The sequence below is a fragment of the Poecilia formosa genome, unplaced genomic scaffold (assembly GCF_000485575.1).
Source record: "Poecilia formosa unplaced genomic scaffold, Poecilia_formosa-5.1.2 Scaffold235, whole genome shotgun sequence".
Classification (NCBI taxonomy): Eukaryota; Metazoa; Chordata; class Actinopteri; order Cyprinodontiformes; family Poeciliidae; genus Poecilia; species Poecilia formosa.
In genome coordinates, this window is record NW_006800174.1 from 846,257 (window position 1) to 861,706 (window position 15,450).

The 15,450-nt window shown below is 36.0% G+C and overlaps 2 protein-coding genes across 5 annotated transcripts; both read right to left on the reverse strand.

The window, feature by feature from the left end:
- Window positions 1-982: 982 nt before the first annotated feature.
- On the reverse strand, window positions 983-10,495 carry LOC103149742 (H-2 class I histocompatibility antigen, Q10 alpha chain-like). 3 transcript variants are annotated; one of them, XM_007569052.2, is made up of 14 exons: window positions 10,300-10,494; window positions 8,315-8,587; window positions 7,909-8,199; window positions 7,190-7,474; window positions 6,274-6,402; window positions 6,116-6,148; window positions 5,467-5,499; window positions 4,826-4,855; window positions 4,257-4,304; window positions 3,857-3,892; window positions 3,737-3,772; window positions 2,694-2,729; window positions 1,736-1,777; window positions 983-1,481 (listed from the first exon to the last, which is right to left on the reverse strand). In XM_007569052.2, the coding sequence occupies exons 1-14, from the start codon at window positions 10,352-10,354 to the stop codon at window positions 1,462-1,464; spliced, it is 1,347 nt and encodes a 448-aa protein (XP_007569114.1). In that variant the 5' UTR covers window positions 10,355-10,494; the 3' UTR covers window positions 983-1,461. The 3 variants fall into 3 exon arrangements, with proteins under 3 accessions (XP_007569114.1, XP_007569116.1, XP_007569115.1); XM_007569054.1 differs by lacking the exon at window positions 3,737-3,772 and having other exon boundaries at window positions 10,300-10,495; XM_007569053.1 differs by lacking the exon at window positions 5,467-5,499.
- A 2,556-nt stretch (window positions 10,496-13,051) lies between these two features.
- qrfp (pyroglutamylated RFamide peptide) lies at window positions 13,052-15,311 on the reverse strand. 2 transcript variants are annotated; one of them, XM_007569059.2, is made up of 3 exons: window positions 15,227-15,311; window positions 14,889-15,010; window positions 13,052-13,809 (listed from the first exon to the last, which is right to left on the reverse strand). In XM_007569059.2, the coding sequence occupies exons 2-3, from the start codon at window positions 14,985-14,987 to the stop codon at window positions 13,231-13,233; spliced, it is 678 nt and encodes a 225-aa protein (XP_007569121.1). In that variant the 5' UTR covers window positions 14,988-15,010; window positions 15,227-15,311; the 3' UTR covers window positions 13,052-13,230. The 2 variants fall into 2 exon arrangements, with proteins under 2 accessions (XP_007569121.1, XP_007569119.1); XM_007569057.2 differs by lacking the exon at window positions 15,227-15,311 and having other exon boundaries at window positions 14,889-15,166.
- Between the last annotated feature and the right edge of the window lie 139 nt (window positions 15,312-15,450).

Genomic DNA, 15,450 nt, shown 5'->3' on the forward strand with positions numbered 1-15,450 from the left:
CCGACAGTGAGCCTTATAATCCGGTGCACCTTATATATGGACCAATATTGAGCCACAACAGGTCTAACAATTACGGTAAGCAGACGCCGACTTCATTTTCGTCTGTAGAAGAAGTGCGCGGTGCATGCTGGGATAGTTGTCAGAATGCTGGTTTGTAATCTATTAATAAAGTTTGACTGACCTATCTACCTACCGACCGTCTATAATCAGGTCGTCTGCAGGTCATTTGGCACAACGTTCTCCATGAACATGCTGTGGGCGAATGGAGAAGGGTGACCATCGTCCGGCCACTCCCTGGCCCAGTTGCGGAAGGGTCTCTTCGCCGACCTGAGTCGGACTGTTTTGTTGACATTCCCGTTAGTGCAGCTCCATTTAGTGGATGCATAACGCAACTCCAGCCACTACTGTAGCGTCTATTCTATGCGGCTTATAATGCGGTGCGCCTTATATATGAAAAAAGTTTTAAAATAGGCCATTCATTGAAGATGCGCCTTATAATCCGGTGCGCCTCATAGTGCAGAAAATACGGTACATGTAGAAGTGAAATGTAGCCCCATAAAGAAGTGAAATGTAACCCTATAAGCTTGTGCTTCCCCTGCTGTTTAGAAATATCTGCTATGAAAAATACCAACACCTCAGAGGTTCTCCTACTGATCTTAGAGACAAATGAAAAATCTACTGTCTAGTACAAGTTCTGGTATCATTTCAAGTCTAGGCATGATTTGTCTACTTTCTACATTCTACTACTCTTAAAACTTTTTCTGGAGGCTTCAGTCAGGTATTTTGAATTATTATGAACAAATATTTTGCATGTATTTTCATTTGCTGGTCAGCTTGAGAGAGCATTTTAATCTAAATTCATAATTTTATCTTATTCATTAAGTTTTTAAAAGAAATGGTTTGTGTTTTGTAAGTTTCAGTTGATTTTTGTAACATTTTCACTTTGAGACAGTTCCTAATTAGTAACACATATGGAATTTAGTAAGCTTCCCATTTTTAAAATGCTGTTACAGCTTTAAGGAAAGTTTTTCACAGGAAAAGCTCTACAGTCTTATAGATTTGAATGCAACAGCCCACTCGAAATTTGGTGGTAGTTGAAATGACGCTCTGCTAAACTGAAGTTGAACAACAAATCCACCTGCTAAGGTATCCAAGTAACATTTCAAGCATCAAATTAACAGAATGATTATTGGCCTACATGACAAAGCAGCTTAAAGAACAAGAAGCATGTTTTTTTAAACACACGTAAGAAAAATCTATCGAACTGCAGCTTCCCTAACTACAAAGAGCCTCAGAGGCAAACCAACAGAATAAAAGTGCTCCAAGTTTCCGTGTCATGGGTTAAAAATATGCGCCAAACTGGTTATTCAGGCTGCAGCGACGTTTGCAGTCATCTAACCAGGGTTCAGATGATCATCACTTTCCATTGAACGCTGAATTACTTGACTGAGGAGTCTGCCTTTAATCGCTGGATTCTTTGGCTGATGGGACAAAATAATAAATCTTTGCTCAGTAAATGTGAATTTCCCTGATTTACATAAATACATGGTTTGAATTTTTTAGGTTTTCAGCTACCAAACTAACAGAACTGCATTTAAGCATGAATACCAACAGACTCCCCTTTTACTTTTGGATTACACCATGAAAAAAGACAGGAAGGTTTTCTGTTCTTTCAGAAATTAAAGTTCATGCAGCACAAGTTATGCTATGCCTGTCAGCATTGTGCAGTACTTACAACCAGCTCCAGAGTCATTCGTGTCAAGAGATCCGTCTGAGCCTGAAAACAAGCAGTCAGAATAAAATTCTGGTTTTACTGGTTTGATTAAAAACTTTCACATATCTCTCTGTCTTACAAAGCTAGGACAGATACCCAAAACCAAACTTCATCATTATATGTGTAAGGGCACTCCTGAAGTAATTCTCTCTCATCAAGGTTTGCTGGTACAGTTATTTTCTGTAAATACTTAATATGGATCTGTTACATGCCTGCCAGGCTGTTTGTTTCTCTTTCCCCTCCCCCTATTTTTTGTTCTCTTCACACTACCTGTAGCTTCCCCTACAGGTAGTAGGGGAAAGACTACCTGTAGGGGAGGTAATTTACCTCCCCTACAGGTAGTCTTTGATTGAGCCCCTGAATCAGGGGCTCAATCAATCTCCCCTGATTGAGCCTCTCCAACCAAGGGCCACTTAGCATCCAGGGAGGCCTTATACAAGCAGCTCAGCTGGGGAGCTTAGGAGATCTATCCAACCTGCTGGCTACCTGACACATGTCTTGTTGTTGCTCTTTGTGTGAGGGTTTGTGGTGGGAGTTAGAGGGCGAGGTAAGTTTGGGGTACCCTGTACATGTCATCACGTAGGTGTTTTTCTGTTAGCTACACTAGGTAAGTAGGTGGGTGCCACCCATGTAAAGTTTTGGTGGAAACTTTTGTTAGATTAGGTAGGTAGGGTTTTTGTTTTCTATTTCTTTTCTTTAGCACAGACGGTAGTTGGGTCCTGTTTTTATTTTCTTTGATTTGGCACCACCTAACCGTCCCTTTCTCCCCCACAGTTTGTACGAGCCTTCTGGGATTTTTGTTGCCAATAAATCCCTTTTTAAAACATTCACTTGGACCCTGTCGAATATTTGTGGTTGTCGCGTTACTTCCCTCCTCCTCACAAAGAGGGGGCCGTAACAGCATCTTAGTGGTACTTACTCTTTTTATCCGATTGTCCAGATGAAATCCCACTTTCTGCAAGCAGAGAGAGAAATGTTGAAAGAAACACCATTTGTGTCAGTTTCCCCTTTTCTTTTATTAACTATTATTAAATTGCAACAATGGTTAGAATGTTCCACTAGAGCAGAGGTTCCCAAAGTGTGTGTGGGGGCGGGGGGCGCGTGCCATTGCAGGGGGACGCAGGAAGCCGTCTGGATGAAAAAAAAAAATAAATAAAAAAATAAAAATTCACGCTGTATGCGCTGGGTTTTTACCTTAGAATGGCCAACTCTCTGTTATTCCTATGTCAATTTGATACAGTAGAGGCTTCCACACTTCCCATATTTGTGTCCTCTGTCACTTTTATCAGCAGTTAAAACTGTTTAATCCGTTGTTAACATGTGGTAACCTGTTTTCCGAGCCGCCTTTAAACGCAACATGAGTGTTACGACGCTTATGCTGGGTTTACACCTGAATGGCAGTGAAGGAGACCTGCTGCTGTACAGAGCTACGCAGGTGTGTTAGAATCATGGCAGCAAAATGCAAAGAACTTTTCACAGTTTTTCCCCCAAACTAACAGACTGTTGAGTAAAGCTGCTGGATGCAGGTAATGTTAGCTAAAAGAGGACTAGCTAATATCAATACAGCACCTTAAGCTTGTTAACAAGTAGCTTGTAGGCTACCGATGTTGTCTATGTTCAGCTACGTACATTCTGCCCCAAAAAAGTCGACCTCTCCGCCCCCCCAACCTGTTCTTAGAGACAGGGAGTTTCTAAGAATCCCCCCCTCACACGCATCGTTTCAACCAGACAGCCATTTGTAATCCATAGGGGAGGCCCAGAAAATTTTTGGAAACCACTGTGGGGGCGCAGAAGAAAAAGTTTGGGAACCACTGCCCTAGAGTTTGATAGGCTTACGCTATAATGTTTGACTACAAACTTTATATTTTATATATTTTTGATTTGGTCTTTCATTTAGATAAAGTCATAGTGAGACATAGGGTAGAATCTCACAAAACAGGTAATGTTATTGAATTATTCAACCTTGGCTGCTGTTGTCTCCCTCTCCTCCAGCGTTTCCTGTAAAGAAATAGTTTGTAATGATTTAAGACTACAACATAGGTAGGACAAATAATATTAATGAACTTTATTGAATTATTCAACCTTGGCTGCTGTTGTCTCCCTCTCCTCCAGCGTTTCCTGTAAAGAAATAGTTTGTAATGATTGATAACTACAACATAGGACAAATAATATTAATGAACTTTAAAATAGCCTGTTCAACAAAAAGGGTTGTTTTTTTTTAAAGGTAATCTTCAAAGGAAAACCTAGATCAAAAGCTTCATGAAAATTATATCATTTAATGTCACAATTTTACTTTTGTAGGTTTTACAAATTGTGATTTTAGAAAAACTGCCCAGAGTTTAGTTTATTTGACCAGAATTGGAAGCAAGTTGATTTGAAATGGACACGTTATATTTCACCTTCAATATAAACTCAAATTATGCTCAGAATTGATGCTATATAAGTAAAATGAAATGAAATATACTAAAGGGAATAAATTTACCTTCAGTTTCACTCATGAGGGGTATGATAGTGCTGTGATCGCCTGTACCTGCAGACAGATGTACCAAGGTATATGAAGATCAAATTGCGTTAAAATATTTTTAAACACTTCTATTCTTCATTTTAATTCACCCAGCATTGTCTACCCTCAATCATCCTTTTAGAAGTGCAGGGGAATGGTTCCTATCTCCAACGGTCATTGGGTGAGAGGTGGGGTTCATTTAACACCCCACCAATCCATCACAGGGAAACACAGAGACAAACAACCATGCACACTAACATTTAAAGGCAGTTTACAGTGACCAGTTAAGCAAACGTGTGTCTATCGACTCAGAGAAAGCTGGAGTACACAGAGAATCCACACATGAATGGGGAGAACCTGCAAACTCCAGAAAGGGCCCAGGCTAGGATTCGAACCCAGCACCTCACTGCTACTACGCAACAGTGAAAATACTGCGCAATAAATTCATTACAGCTGAAATTTATTTTTAGAATAAAAGTCTAAAAAATTATCAGGATATTCAATGGTACAAATTATCATTGAATTAAACAATACAAAATGACACTTACCATTGCTATGGGTCATGTGACCATTGGAGCCTGCACAAACAGAGACACAGGTTTATTAACAAGATTGAACTGCTTCACAAACTTGTATATTTTTATTAAATAATCATAAACTAGCAGTATGAGCATAAAGTAGCATTGGTACCCAACTAAAGTAAACATGTTAGCTACGTAATGTATTGCTTTGCACTCCAAGAAATTTCTAATTTCAAAGTACTGGTGAGTTGACATTTATTTAATGTCTATGGTTTACTTAACAGTTGTAACAGTGAATTTATATCTCTACACAAATTAGAAAGAGGATTGGATTGGTTGAGTATATGATGTCAATATGATGTTGAACATAAATGTCTCGGGAAAACTTTCCCATTGTTACAACTCACACAGACACTACGCCATTGCATTTACAGGTATGGTAACTAAACTTCTTTTAATATATTATTTTTCCCCAGTTCAGCATGCCACTCTAAGATGGGATTCAGTTGAATTTTGAGTGATTTCAAATCAAAGCTAGTTACAATAGACTATAACTTTGATTCATATTGACATTTTGGCTTCTAAAGTCTGATTTAGACTTTCACATTATCCACACAAATTACGCAATTATAAATGGATGCAGAAAAATGTATTTGGACATTTGTATAAACTGACTTGGATTACATTGACACCATTGTAGCCTGTACAATAACAGAAATTAGCAGAAATAAAGAGTGAATTATTACAATTTCTTTTTTAAATAACATACTTTAAAAATATTTTTGCTAGGTAACGCATCGCTAAAAATCACTAAAATGTAGCCTATAAATTTCAATGCACTGTTCACATTTTCTTGATTTATGCTTAATTTATCTTTAAATGTATTTGTCCTCTTAGATAACATTTCTGACACATCCTTGTATCTTCTGCACTAGGTGTGAAATGACTAGCCAGATTATAAAGGGGGCTGTGATTGGTTGTATAAATAACATCGGTATCACGTTTAGAATAAATGTCAAGGGCCCACATACACTAGACCACAAGAGGTCCCAAGATCCTGCTTGTATTAGGTGTTTCCCTTCTGCTGCACACCCGGTTTAAATAAATAGGTGATTAACAGGCTTCTACAGCAGTTAGAGCCATGCCAAGGAGATGGTGCAATAATTTGAGTCAGTACAATAATAAAAGACACAAAGATACCCGTTTTGCAGAATAATTTTTGTTTCAAGTCTTTCTCCACTGGTTTTCCACAAAATGCCTACATGTCATATAAAAGAACTAAGCCAATTAACAAAATAAAGAAAAACAAACACCTACCATTGTTTTGGGATTTGGTGGCATCACTGTTACCTGCACAAACAGAGATACATACATTTAAGGTATAATGACTAAACTTATTTTATACATATTTTTCTAAGATTTTAATGCCAATGCAAAGAGTATTTTTATAAACTCCATTATATAGATATACTTACGAAGTGGGCATCTCATCTTTTTGTACCCAAACAGAAAAACAAGAACTCCGCCGACAACAAACAGCAGCATAGATACTGCAACAAATATGATGATGTTAGGACGTTGTTCATCTTCGTTGCAATTGTGATCTATAACAGAAAATTATTTTCTATTATTTTTATATTGAATTCACAATAAACACTGGTGTGATACATGTAAAAAATAGCTGGAACAACTTGACAAAGAACACTTAAGTGGTTGAATTCTTACTGAAGTACTTAAGTAAGAATTCAACATCAAATAATTACATTAAGAATGATTTGGATATCTAAGGCTATATTTTGACAGTTACAAGTGGCTTTGATGCTGCAAGCCAAATTTGACCAGACATACTCAAATATAATGATTAAAAGAAAAAACTAAGTTAACCAATTTTATAAATAAGAAAGAAAGCTACCAGGCCTAATTTATACAAGACTCTCCTTGGACTGCCACCTTATTGTGGTAACCCAAGGATAAGATGTGCTGCCACCTTATCCTTGGGTTAATTTATTTTGAAAATTCATTTGTTTAATGGATTTTTTAAAATCTTTTTATCACAAAAATGGGCAACAAATCTACATCTATATTGTCACCAGTATGTTGCAGACTTTAGTGATAATGTCAAAATTAACAGTAAAGTTAAAAAGTCTGAAGAATGTCAAAGGATAAAGTATGTTAAAGATTCTTCCAAAACAAATCTGACAACTGAGATTTAGGTGACTAGCAATTCTTTCTTAATCATTAAGTTCTTCAGCATATAAATGACATTTAACAGAAACACTCTTTTCAATTTGGATACTGTGCAATTACAATAATACATTTGCAGTATATTGTGTAGTCGTAATTATAAAAAAATAATAATTGAAAAATAAACTTAAAAAAATTATAATTTACCCCATTTCTTTTCAACCTTCATGTGAGAGGCAGGATGAATGACTTCACAGGTGTAGGCGGCAGCATCAGACTTCAAAATCTCCACATGGTCTTTTCTCTGAAAGGTGTCATCCTCATTTGGGAGAACTCCAGAGGTCTGAATCCCGTCCTCTTTAGTTAAGATACGCCCATTTCTTTTGATCTGCAGAATGATGTCTTTTGGATAGAAGCCCGTAGCCAGGCACGTCAAAATTGTGTTAGTATCCGCCTTGGCTTTACGAGTGAACAAATGCACTTCAGGTCTCTCTGGAGAGAAAAGTTCAAATGTCCGTTGTTAAGCACGTAATATTGGACTAATGTAAACACTTATTTTTTATAATAGTGTCCTGTCATTCATGAGATCATTTGAATATTAAAATATGTTTATTCATAAGCACACATCACATGTGATAATTTGTATGTACTAGTTTAAAATGATAGTTTCATTATTTTTTTTTTTTATAATTTTAAGGCCATTAACACACAAATGGCCTCATTAATTGTAAACTGCATAACGCCAACTACTACAACCTTTTATAGTAAATACTATTGTGTTTTTTGATTGATTTTGTTAAATAAGTTATTTTTTAGTTAATCTAAACAAAGCATATTGTTGGCACTGAGCATTTGAAAAAAGAATGCTAAGAATAACTTATTTTTGCAAGAAGCAAAAAAGAAAAACTACCTAACATCATACATACTGGCATTTAAAAGCTGCTCTTCCCCAAAGCCTCTAAACTTGGTCATCCATTCCATGCACTCCTTCTCCAGGTAGCCCTTGGTGTATTCCTTCAGCACCTGGACCTCATCCCACTTCCTCTTGGTTTCTTCTGCTGCATGAATGGGAGCAACCCAAACCTGATGGTTGTCATCAAAGGACAGAAAGTCGCTTCCATCATAGTTGTACATGTCCATCCCACGGACAAACTTCAGTGAGCCATCAGGCTGAGTTTCACCCTCACAGCCATGCATCCACTGAAGAATATGAGTGTCTGTAAGAAAACACAGGAGAAAAAAAAAGTTAAAAACTACGGAATAGAAAAAAAATATTTGTTGGGTTTTTAGACAAGTAAATATTCTGAGAATAAATAGGATGTATTTATCTACCGTTGTTATTCTGTCTCATTCGTTTCATCAATATGTCGATGTTGACCTTGAACCATTGCTGCTTGCTCTTTCTGGACTGGGTGCCTTTCTCCCAGTACTCTGGTTCAAGATGTTTTTCCATCCAGTCCTCTTTGGGAACTTTAACTTGGTTCTCACTGTCATAGTAGTCAATCATCCGGTTATCCAGTAAACCCATAGCAGTGAACTCATGTAACCCTGGGAGATTCACTGGCTTGGAGAAGGCTGTGTAGATGTAAGTGAGGGAATGCTTTTCTGTAAGACAAAAGACAGAAAAATAAATTGTTAAAATCCTCAAATTAGTGTGTGTATATATATATATATATATATATATATATATATATATATATATCTTGGTCAAAGTCACTTAGGACTTGGCATGGGCCAATTACTGGTATCAAAGCTGTCAAATATTTATGGCACACCATAACTGAGTTGTAAACTAGATAAAGTGCAAAAGTGACTGGGGTTTAAGAAGCCTTTTACAGTTTTCCCTCAAATGACAGAAAAAATTCAATCATGTGGAAATATTACCAGCTTTGGTGTTAAAACTTAAAGTACCAAGCATAATACAAGTTCCCCCTCTCAAAGACCAGGTTACTTTAACCTTGTAAAGAATACTACACACTGAAACTAGAAGGTGTTTTACATATCCAAAATAAATAAATAAACTAAAAACAATAAATAAGACAGAAATAAAAAAACAACATACAACTGAAACCATAAATAAAATGGATTATGATGTCGCTCTAAACAAAATTTCCTTTCATAAAATATTAATAATCAGAATTGGAATTACTGAGTTCATTTTAATTGATCGGAAAACTGATGGATTAATTAATTAATCATTTATGGCAACAGGCTTAGTAGCAAACGCATCTATGAAAAAAAGTATTCATTATAACATGAAATGCTAGTTTTCTCTTTACTTTGTTTCAGCTTTCGTCTGTTTCCAATGAGGAAGTTCTACAGTCACACCTCATGTCAGTTATCTAAGCAATGTTGTTTGTCTACATGTTGACTTTCGATGTTAATCTATTAAATACAGAACGTCATTTAGTTAGGTTAAAATAATTTTAACAGTATATCACTAAAGTATTTAATTAGTAAAATCCCTTTTGTTGTGTGTTGAAGTAGATAAGGTGCTATCAGTTACTTAATTTGCGCTAGTGCTATAATTACACAACTGGCTGCACAACCCCCTCAAAACAGCATTTTTCTATTATTGTTTGATGTCTTCTTGTTCCAAAGCAGAATATTCAGGATTTTGAACCATTACAAACCGATGGGTAGATATTTATTTTCACCACTGATCATAGTGGCTCCTTGTTCAGAGACTCACACTTTTCGTCTTTTTGGATAATAGCTTCCCACTGATTTCAATGTGAATTGAAGAACATAAATTGCCCCCAGACTTATGGTTTTATTCACATTCTACATATTACATTAAAATGTATTCAAGGTTCTTTAAATGCACTTGCAGATTAAATTGTTTTGGCATATTTATAACTTGAAAGTAGCTAACATACCCCAGTGACGCATACGTGTTTTCTAACCTTGTGTCTTCCGCATACTTCAAATTGATCTTTGAACACTTGATTTACTGGTTATAAATGACCTCAGTGTGAAAACAGTAGTGCTGAACCAGACAAAAAAAATACCTGAGATATGTTGGGAAGAGCTTATAAAAGGACAGGACGGCGAACGCAGCGGCTTTGTGTGCTGATGAATATGCGCCAGACTTACCGCGACAAAATTCACCTTAAAAGTTCTGGTGTCGGTTTATTTTAAACTGGGTCCACACAGAACAATTGGATTTTACTTAATATTAGCAAACGGGTCTAGTTGTTCGGTAAATAACACAAATTTATCGACAGAATACTTTTTTTTTTTTACGACGTCATATCTGTTTTTAGTTTCACTTTTAACAACCGCGTCAACATGTCAGAAAAAAACAAGGATATTACCGCTGTACACCGTGACTGCTGTCCCCAAAAGGACAACAAACGGTAGAAGAAGCATTCCGAACCAGAATCAGGTTAAGTTCTTCAGCTGAAATGTATTTCTTTTGGATTTTTTTGTTATTTCTTTTGCCCGGGATGCCTCGTTGTACTCAGCTTCGAAAGGCTTTCTTCCTCTGTTGAGATGCTTTTAGGGTTCCTCGGACTTTAGACATTTTAGTTTTTACTTCCAATCGTGGTGCAATTGATTGCAAAAAATAAAATAAAAGTAGTCAAATGCCTTATTTTCAAAACAAGCAAAAAATAAAAAATAAAAAAATTAATAAATAAAAGAGAGCGAGAAAGACAGGGGGAAAAAAGCCATATAGTTAAATAAAGCTTATGTTCTGTTGGTCTTCCTAAACTTAACTGAAGTCTTTCAGAGATTTCCTGAAGTCCATGACCATTTTAAGATAAGCTGCTTTTGTTTTGCTTGTTAAAACTTTTGAAGATCCTTAGAAAGTCTAATCAAATACGTAGACTATTTTGGAATATTAAAATAATTTAATTAATGAGTTATTTGTTTTTAATGTTTTTGTAATGTTATATTTGGAATAATCTGGAAGAAACAGACATCAGATTTCACTCTACTTCATTTTCTTTTTATTGCTGTGTTTACTCTTTGTAGTGCAGTCTTAAGGGTGCAGTGATTTCTCAGCCGCACACTCAAACCTTTGTTTTTAATCTCTGTGATGTGTTTATTTTACCAACGTTACACCTTCCATTTTCTTAAATATAATTCAATATTAAAAAATTTAAACAAAATTTGAAATGGTATTTGTTTCCTTTTCAGAATTATTTTCTTTGTGTGCCGGTTTCGATTAAATTTATCTTCATCATAAACCTCCTATCCATCAGTCGGTGCCAGTTCATGAAATTTTCTTAAATATAAATTTTTGAAATAAACAATATTGTAAGGAACAAACACTACAAAGTTGAATCTGGACTTTTTAATTGTTTTTAATGTAGTGCATTAACATTTTAATGGGTGAAAATATTTTAGGAAACAGATTTGATAGTTTGTTTTTATGACTTCTTCACAGTTTTTTGCTCTTTCCGAAATGAATGTCTGTTGAGCTATGCTGTAATCATGGTTTCTCCATGCTTTCTGTGATTGAATGTTGGTTATTCTATAATAGCCCGTGTGCGACAAGCAGACTTCTAAATTTACAAGGATCCGTGAACGCGACATATACTCTTCCGGATTTCTTGTATGTCATCAGGCTTGTTTTTTTTTTCAGGTGAGGCACTTCCTCTTTTGTTCAAACGTTTTGTGGAGTTTCAAATTAATTTTGAATGACAACGAAGTTGACAATGCAAATAAACCATCGTGTTTTTACTTTTTATTATATGCAGAATTAAATACCTGCACTTCGTGCAGAGTAATGTGCGGTAGCTTTTGTTTTGTTCCTTTAATTGTAAAGTATTAAAATTTCGAGTCTGTAGGTATGAGCTGCTTTTGTTCAGGATCTCTCTCTACTCTCATCGGTTTTTAGGACTGGCAGTGACTAGTTAAGGTACAGTAAACACACCTAAACCCATAAACCGACCTGCGTCAGCCTCAGTGTCTGGCTTCATGTTCAGCCAATCAGATAAATCGTAGTCAGTTGCTAGGCAGATAACAGTATTATGGGTTTGGCTGAAAGACTGAAAGCAAGTAGTAACGACGGTTTTGGAAATGTAAAACCGAAAAGCAAATAAGATATTGCGGTAACCGACAAAGGCAAATTTATTTCTATTTATTTACTCATCCATTCATTGCCTTTTTAACACTCTTTAGCCGAATTACTGGAAGCTTCTGATGTTTAATATATCTGTTGGATATATGTCCTCTTTATTGAAGCAGACTAAAAGTCAAAATATTGCTTTTTTACGATATAATATTATCATGTATGCACATAAAAAATGTCCCCTTCACTCATGGAAAAATGCTGCAGAAGTGGCCATGAGAACAACAGGGAAATAGAAGAAGTTGGTGAATGATTTCAAAATTATATTCTTAAATGCAGGAAAGACAGTTGCAATATTTTTTCAGATAATTGTAATGAATGTCACCCTGTTCCATTTGTATGACGTAACATTTGATCATTTTCGGCATTAAGCCCATTTTTATTCTTAACCAAATCTCATTATTTCTCAAAGTAATGGCTCTGAGGAGTTTAATGGTCAGTTCTTCAAAATGGTAAATGGTTACTTTACAAAATTCTTAATGATATTGCTGATCCAAGAAGTCTGGGAAGGTTTGTCACACAGAGATCTAAAATGATTAGTCAGTAGGGCGCCATCAAGAGGTGAGTGCAGCGTCCTAAAGTTTAGCATGCTGCACTCGTCTTAAATTGGTTCATCCAAGCAGATTTACACTTATTAATGATGGTAGTGAGAAAAGCAGTAGTTTAACTGGTTTTAATGAGATGTGAATCATGATGTATATGTATAGAATGCAACAATATGTAGTTATTTTTATTCTTGTTTAACATCAGTTCACAACCTTTGTTAAATTGTACTTGTACTACAGGTGGAAATTAGCCATTTTTGCTTTGACCTGGTACCATTCATATTTCATTTGAAAGGGTCGATGAACTGCTGTACATTCTCCCTGTGTAAAATAAAAAAGGTCAAAGGCTTGAGAGACAGATACAACTGATGGAAGTGAACTTAACAGTTTGTTTTCATTTGTGCAATTTCATGAAGAGTTAATATGAATTTTAAGGCATGTAAATTATGTAATGTTAAAAGTTTATTTATTAAACAAAAATCTCCATTATTGCCTCGTTTCTTACAACTATAGGCAGTAATGCACAGAGCAGCTTCCTGCAGCTTCTCACTGTGTAAATGCATTAGATGCTACTGGTTGCTTTCTGTTGACAATAAAGTAAAGATAAAAAAAAGAAATCCTGTTTAACCCCACACTTCAGTTATGAAACCTCTCTTCCTGCTTTCTCTTGTCCTCCTCTGTTTTCCAACTCCTTCAATTACCACTCCATCCTTCCTTCTCTTTTCCAGTCGTCTCTTCCTCCCAAAGCGGAAACCAAATCCTCCTTTCTCTCGGCTGACGGCTTGAAGCCCTCCGGCCATAGATGTAAGAGCGTCGTTTCTTTTCCAGCCTTCTTCGCCTTCTCCTCCCTCCTGATAGTTCACGGCCTCGAGAGAGTTATCAGCAGCGAATGGGGAGAGTGGCAGATCCATAACGTCCCCTCTCTGGTCTCTCAGCAGCTGCTCTTCCTCCCAGACACCACCCACTTCCTCGGGCTCTAGAAGAGTTTGCAGAGAGTCTTGAAGCCAGTCAGACCACATTTTAGGGACTTTGGGGTCCTGCAGTGGAGCACTGAGGTCATACAGGCTGGACTCCAGCTCTTGTCTGGGATAGAAAGCAGCAGATGATGGGGGATGCGTGGAAACTGTGTGTAGGATTGGGCAGAGGAGGTTGAGGAAGAGGAGGGTTACCTGTGAGGCACTGATATGGAAAGGCAGTCTCATCTGGACAAAAAGAGCAGCAATGATCATGTTACAGGGAGTTTAAAATCCTTTATTAGATTTCGTTTGCTTTAAACATATTCAATTATGATAAGATATTTAAGGCATTCATAAGATGTAAAAAATAGAAAGCATGCGATCAGATTGTAGAAAACTTAAAACAAAATTTGGATTATTTTTTATTCCTTAATTAATTTTGAGATGGATAAAAATAAAAGCTGTATGTAGCCAGTGTTGAAGGTTTTCAACCATCATTAATATGAATTTATAGTTGTTACTATAAACAAAACTATCAGGTAAAACAATGCCTCTCTCTAAGTATTAAAGTAAGAAATGCAAGTTCTAGATACTTTTCTAACTTTCATGGAAATACATTGAATTTCCACAACAGAATGACACTAAAAGTATCTGTAACATATTTTTTTACATAAACGTTTTTGCCAATAGGTTGGAAACAGTTTTTCTGCCACTATTTACATCCCATACAAGAAAATGTGTCTAACTTCTCTTTGTAAAAAGTTCTTTATTTTAAAACCTAATAGTAAAACCACAATTGTGATTATTCAAAAATGGCATTTCTTGTACTTGATATTTATCAAAAGTTATAAATTGTATTTTTTCAAAAGGTCAGGTAGCATTTGTGGCTGATAAATTTTATTTTGCTTAACTGAGTAAAAATGACTAAAGGTTGCAGATGCTGGTCTAAATGTAAACATTAATTTCAGTCAGTCTTTCAATTTAAAACTGACATGTACACTTTTGAAATAACAAAACACTTCACATAAAACTATAAATATCACTGTTATTCTCTATGAAATATAAAGCGCTAATAAAAGTTTGACTTGGTTTAAATAGTTCATCAAACAGACTTAAGTTTTTACTGTTTATTCCAGAAGATACTCTTAACTTAGTAGAAACCAATTATTTTTTTTATCTTAATTTGAGGTTTTGTCATTTAAACTCTCATGCCTTCTGGCTGTACGTCGTAGCTTCTCTGGACATACACATTTTCTATTAATACAAAAAACTAAAATAATTTCCAAAACATACAAGAAGCTCTCCTCATATCAGATATTTCTTACCTTGTTTCCTGTCAGGCACCTTGTGTCTTCTGTAACATTTGTTGCTTCGGACCTTTTTAAAAACCGCCAACTTGTGTCCTCCGTTCTGCCATCACACATTGGTTGCTCCGCCCTCTGACGCACTAACATTTTCACAAAATACCTTAAACTTCATTCTTATTAGCTCAGCAACATTTGCCTGTGTTAGCACTGAGGCCAATTATGACTGCTTGTTTGGCAAGAGGTGAAATGGATGCAAAAGATTAATTAAGATGTTTCTGATTAGAGAGAGTCTCCGGGATTTCTTTTATGGCTGTGCTTGTAATTAGCATTGTTTCGATAGGATAGCACAAACATACCTGAAAAATGTCATAGTAATCCCGTGACAAATCCAAACCGCAAACCAAATGAGGCCTTTGCTTGAATGAAAATAACATCAATTATGTTCCAAAATATTTGCGGACCCACAAGCCTAATTTAACTGTGAATCAGGTGGTAGCTTCAAGACTGATTGTAAAAAAAAGGCCTTTTTTAAAATCTAAAACCACATTGTTACAGAGGAAATGTTTCCGTGGTACCAGGA

Bases quoted from the DNA above. Each gene is read 5' to 3' on its own strand.
- LOC103149742 (XM_007569052.2), bottom strand. From the start codon at position 10,354: ATGCTTCTTCTACCGTTTGTTGTCCTTTTGGGGACAGCAGTCACGGTG. The intron at 8,588-10,299 runs GTAATATCCTTG...TTTGTCTTACAG, and splicing joins AGCAGTCACGGTGTACAGCG to AAAAGCATTCCCTCACTTAC. The intron at 3,773-3,856 runs GTTGAATAATTC...ATTTCTTTACAG, and splicing joins GGGAGACAACAGCAGCCAAG to GAAACGCTGGAGGAGAGGGA.
- qrfp (XM_007569057.2), bottom strand. From the start codon at position 15,017: ATGTTAGTGCGTCAGAGGGCGGAGCAACCAATGTGTGATGGCAGAACG. The intron at 13,810-14,888 runs GTAAGAAATATC...CTTTTTGTCCAG, and splicing joins GGTGCCTGACAGGAAACAAG to ATGAGACTGCCTTTCCATAT.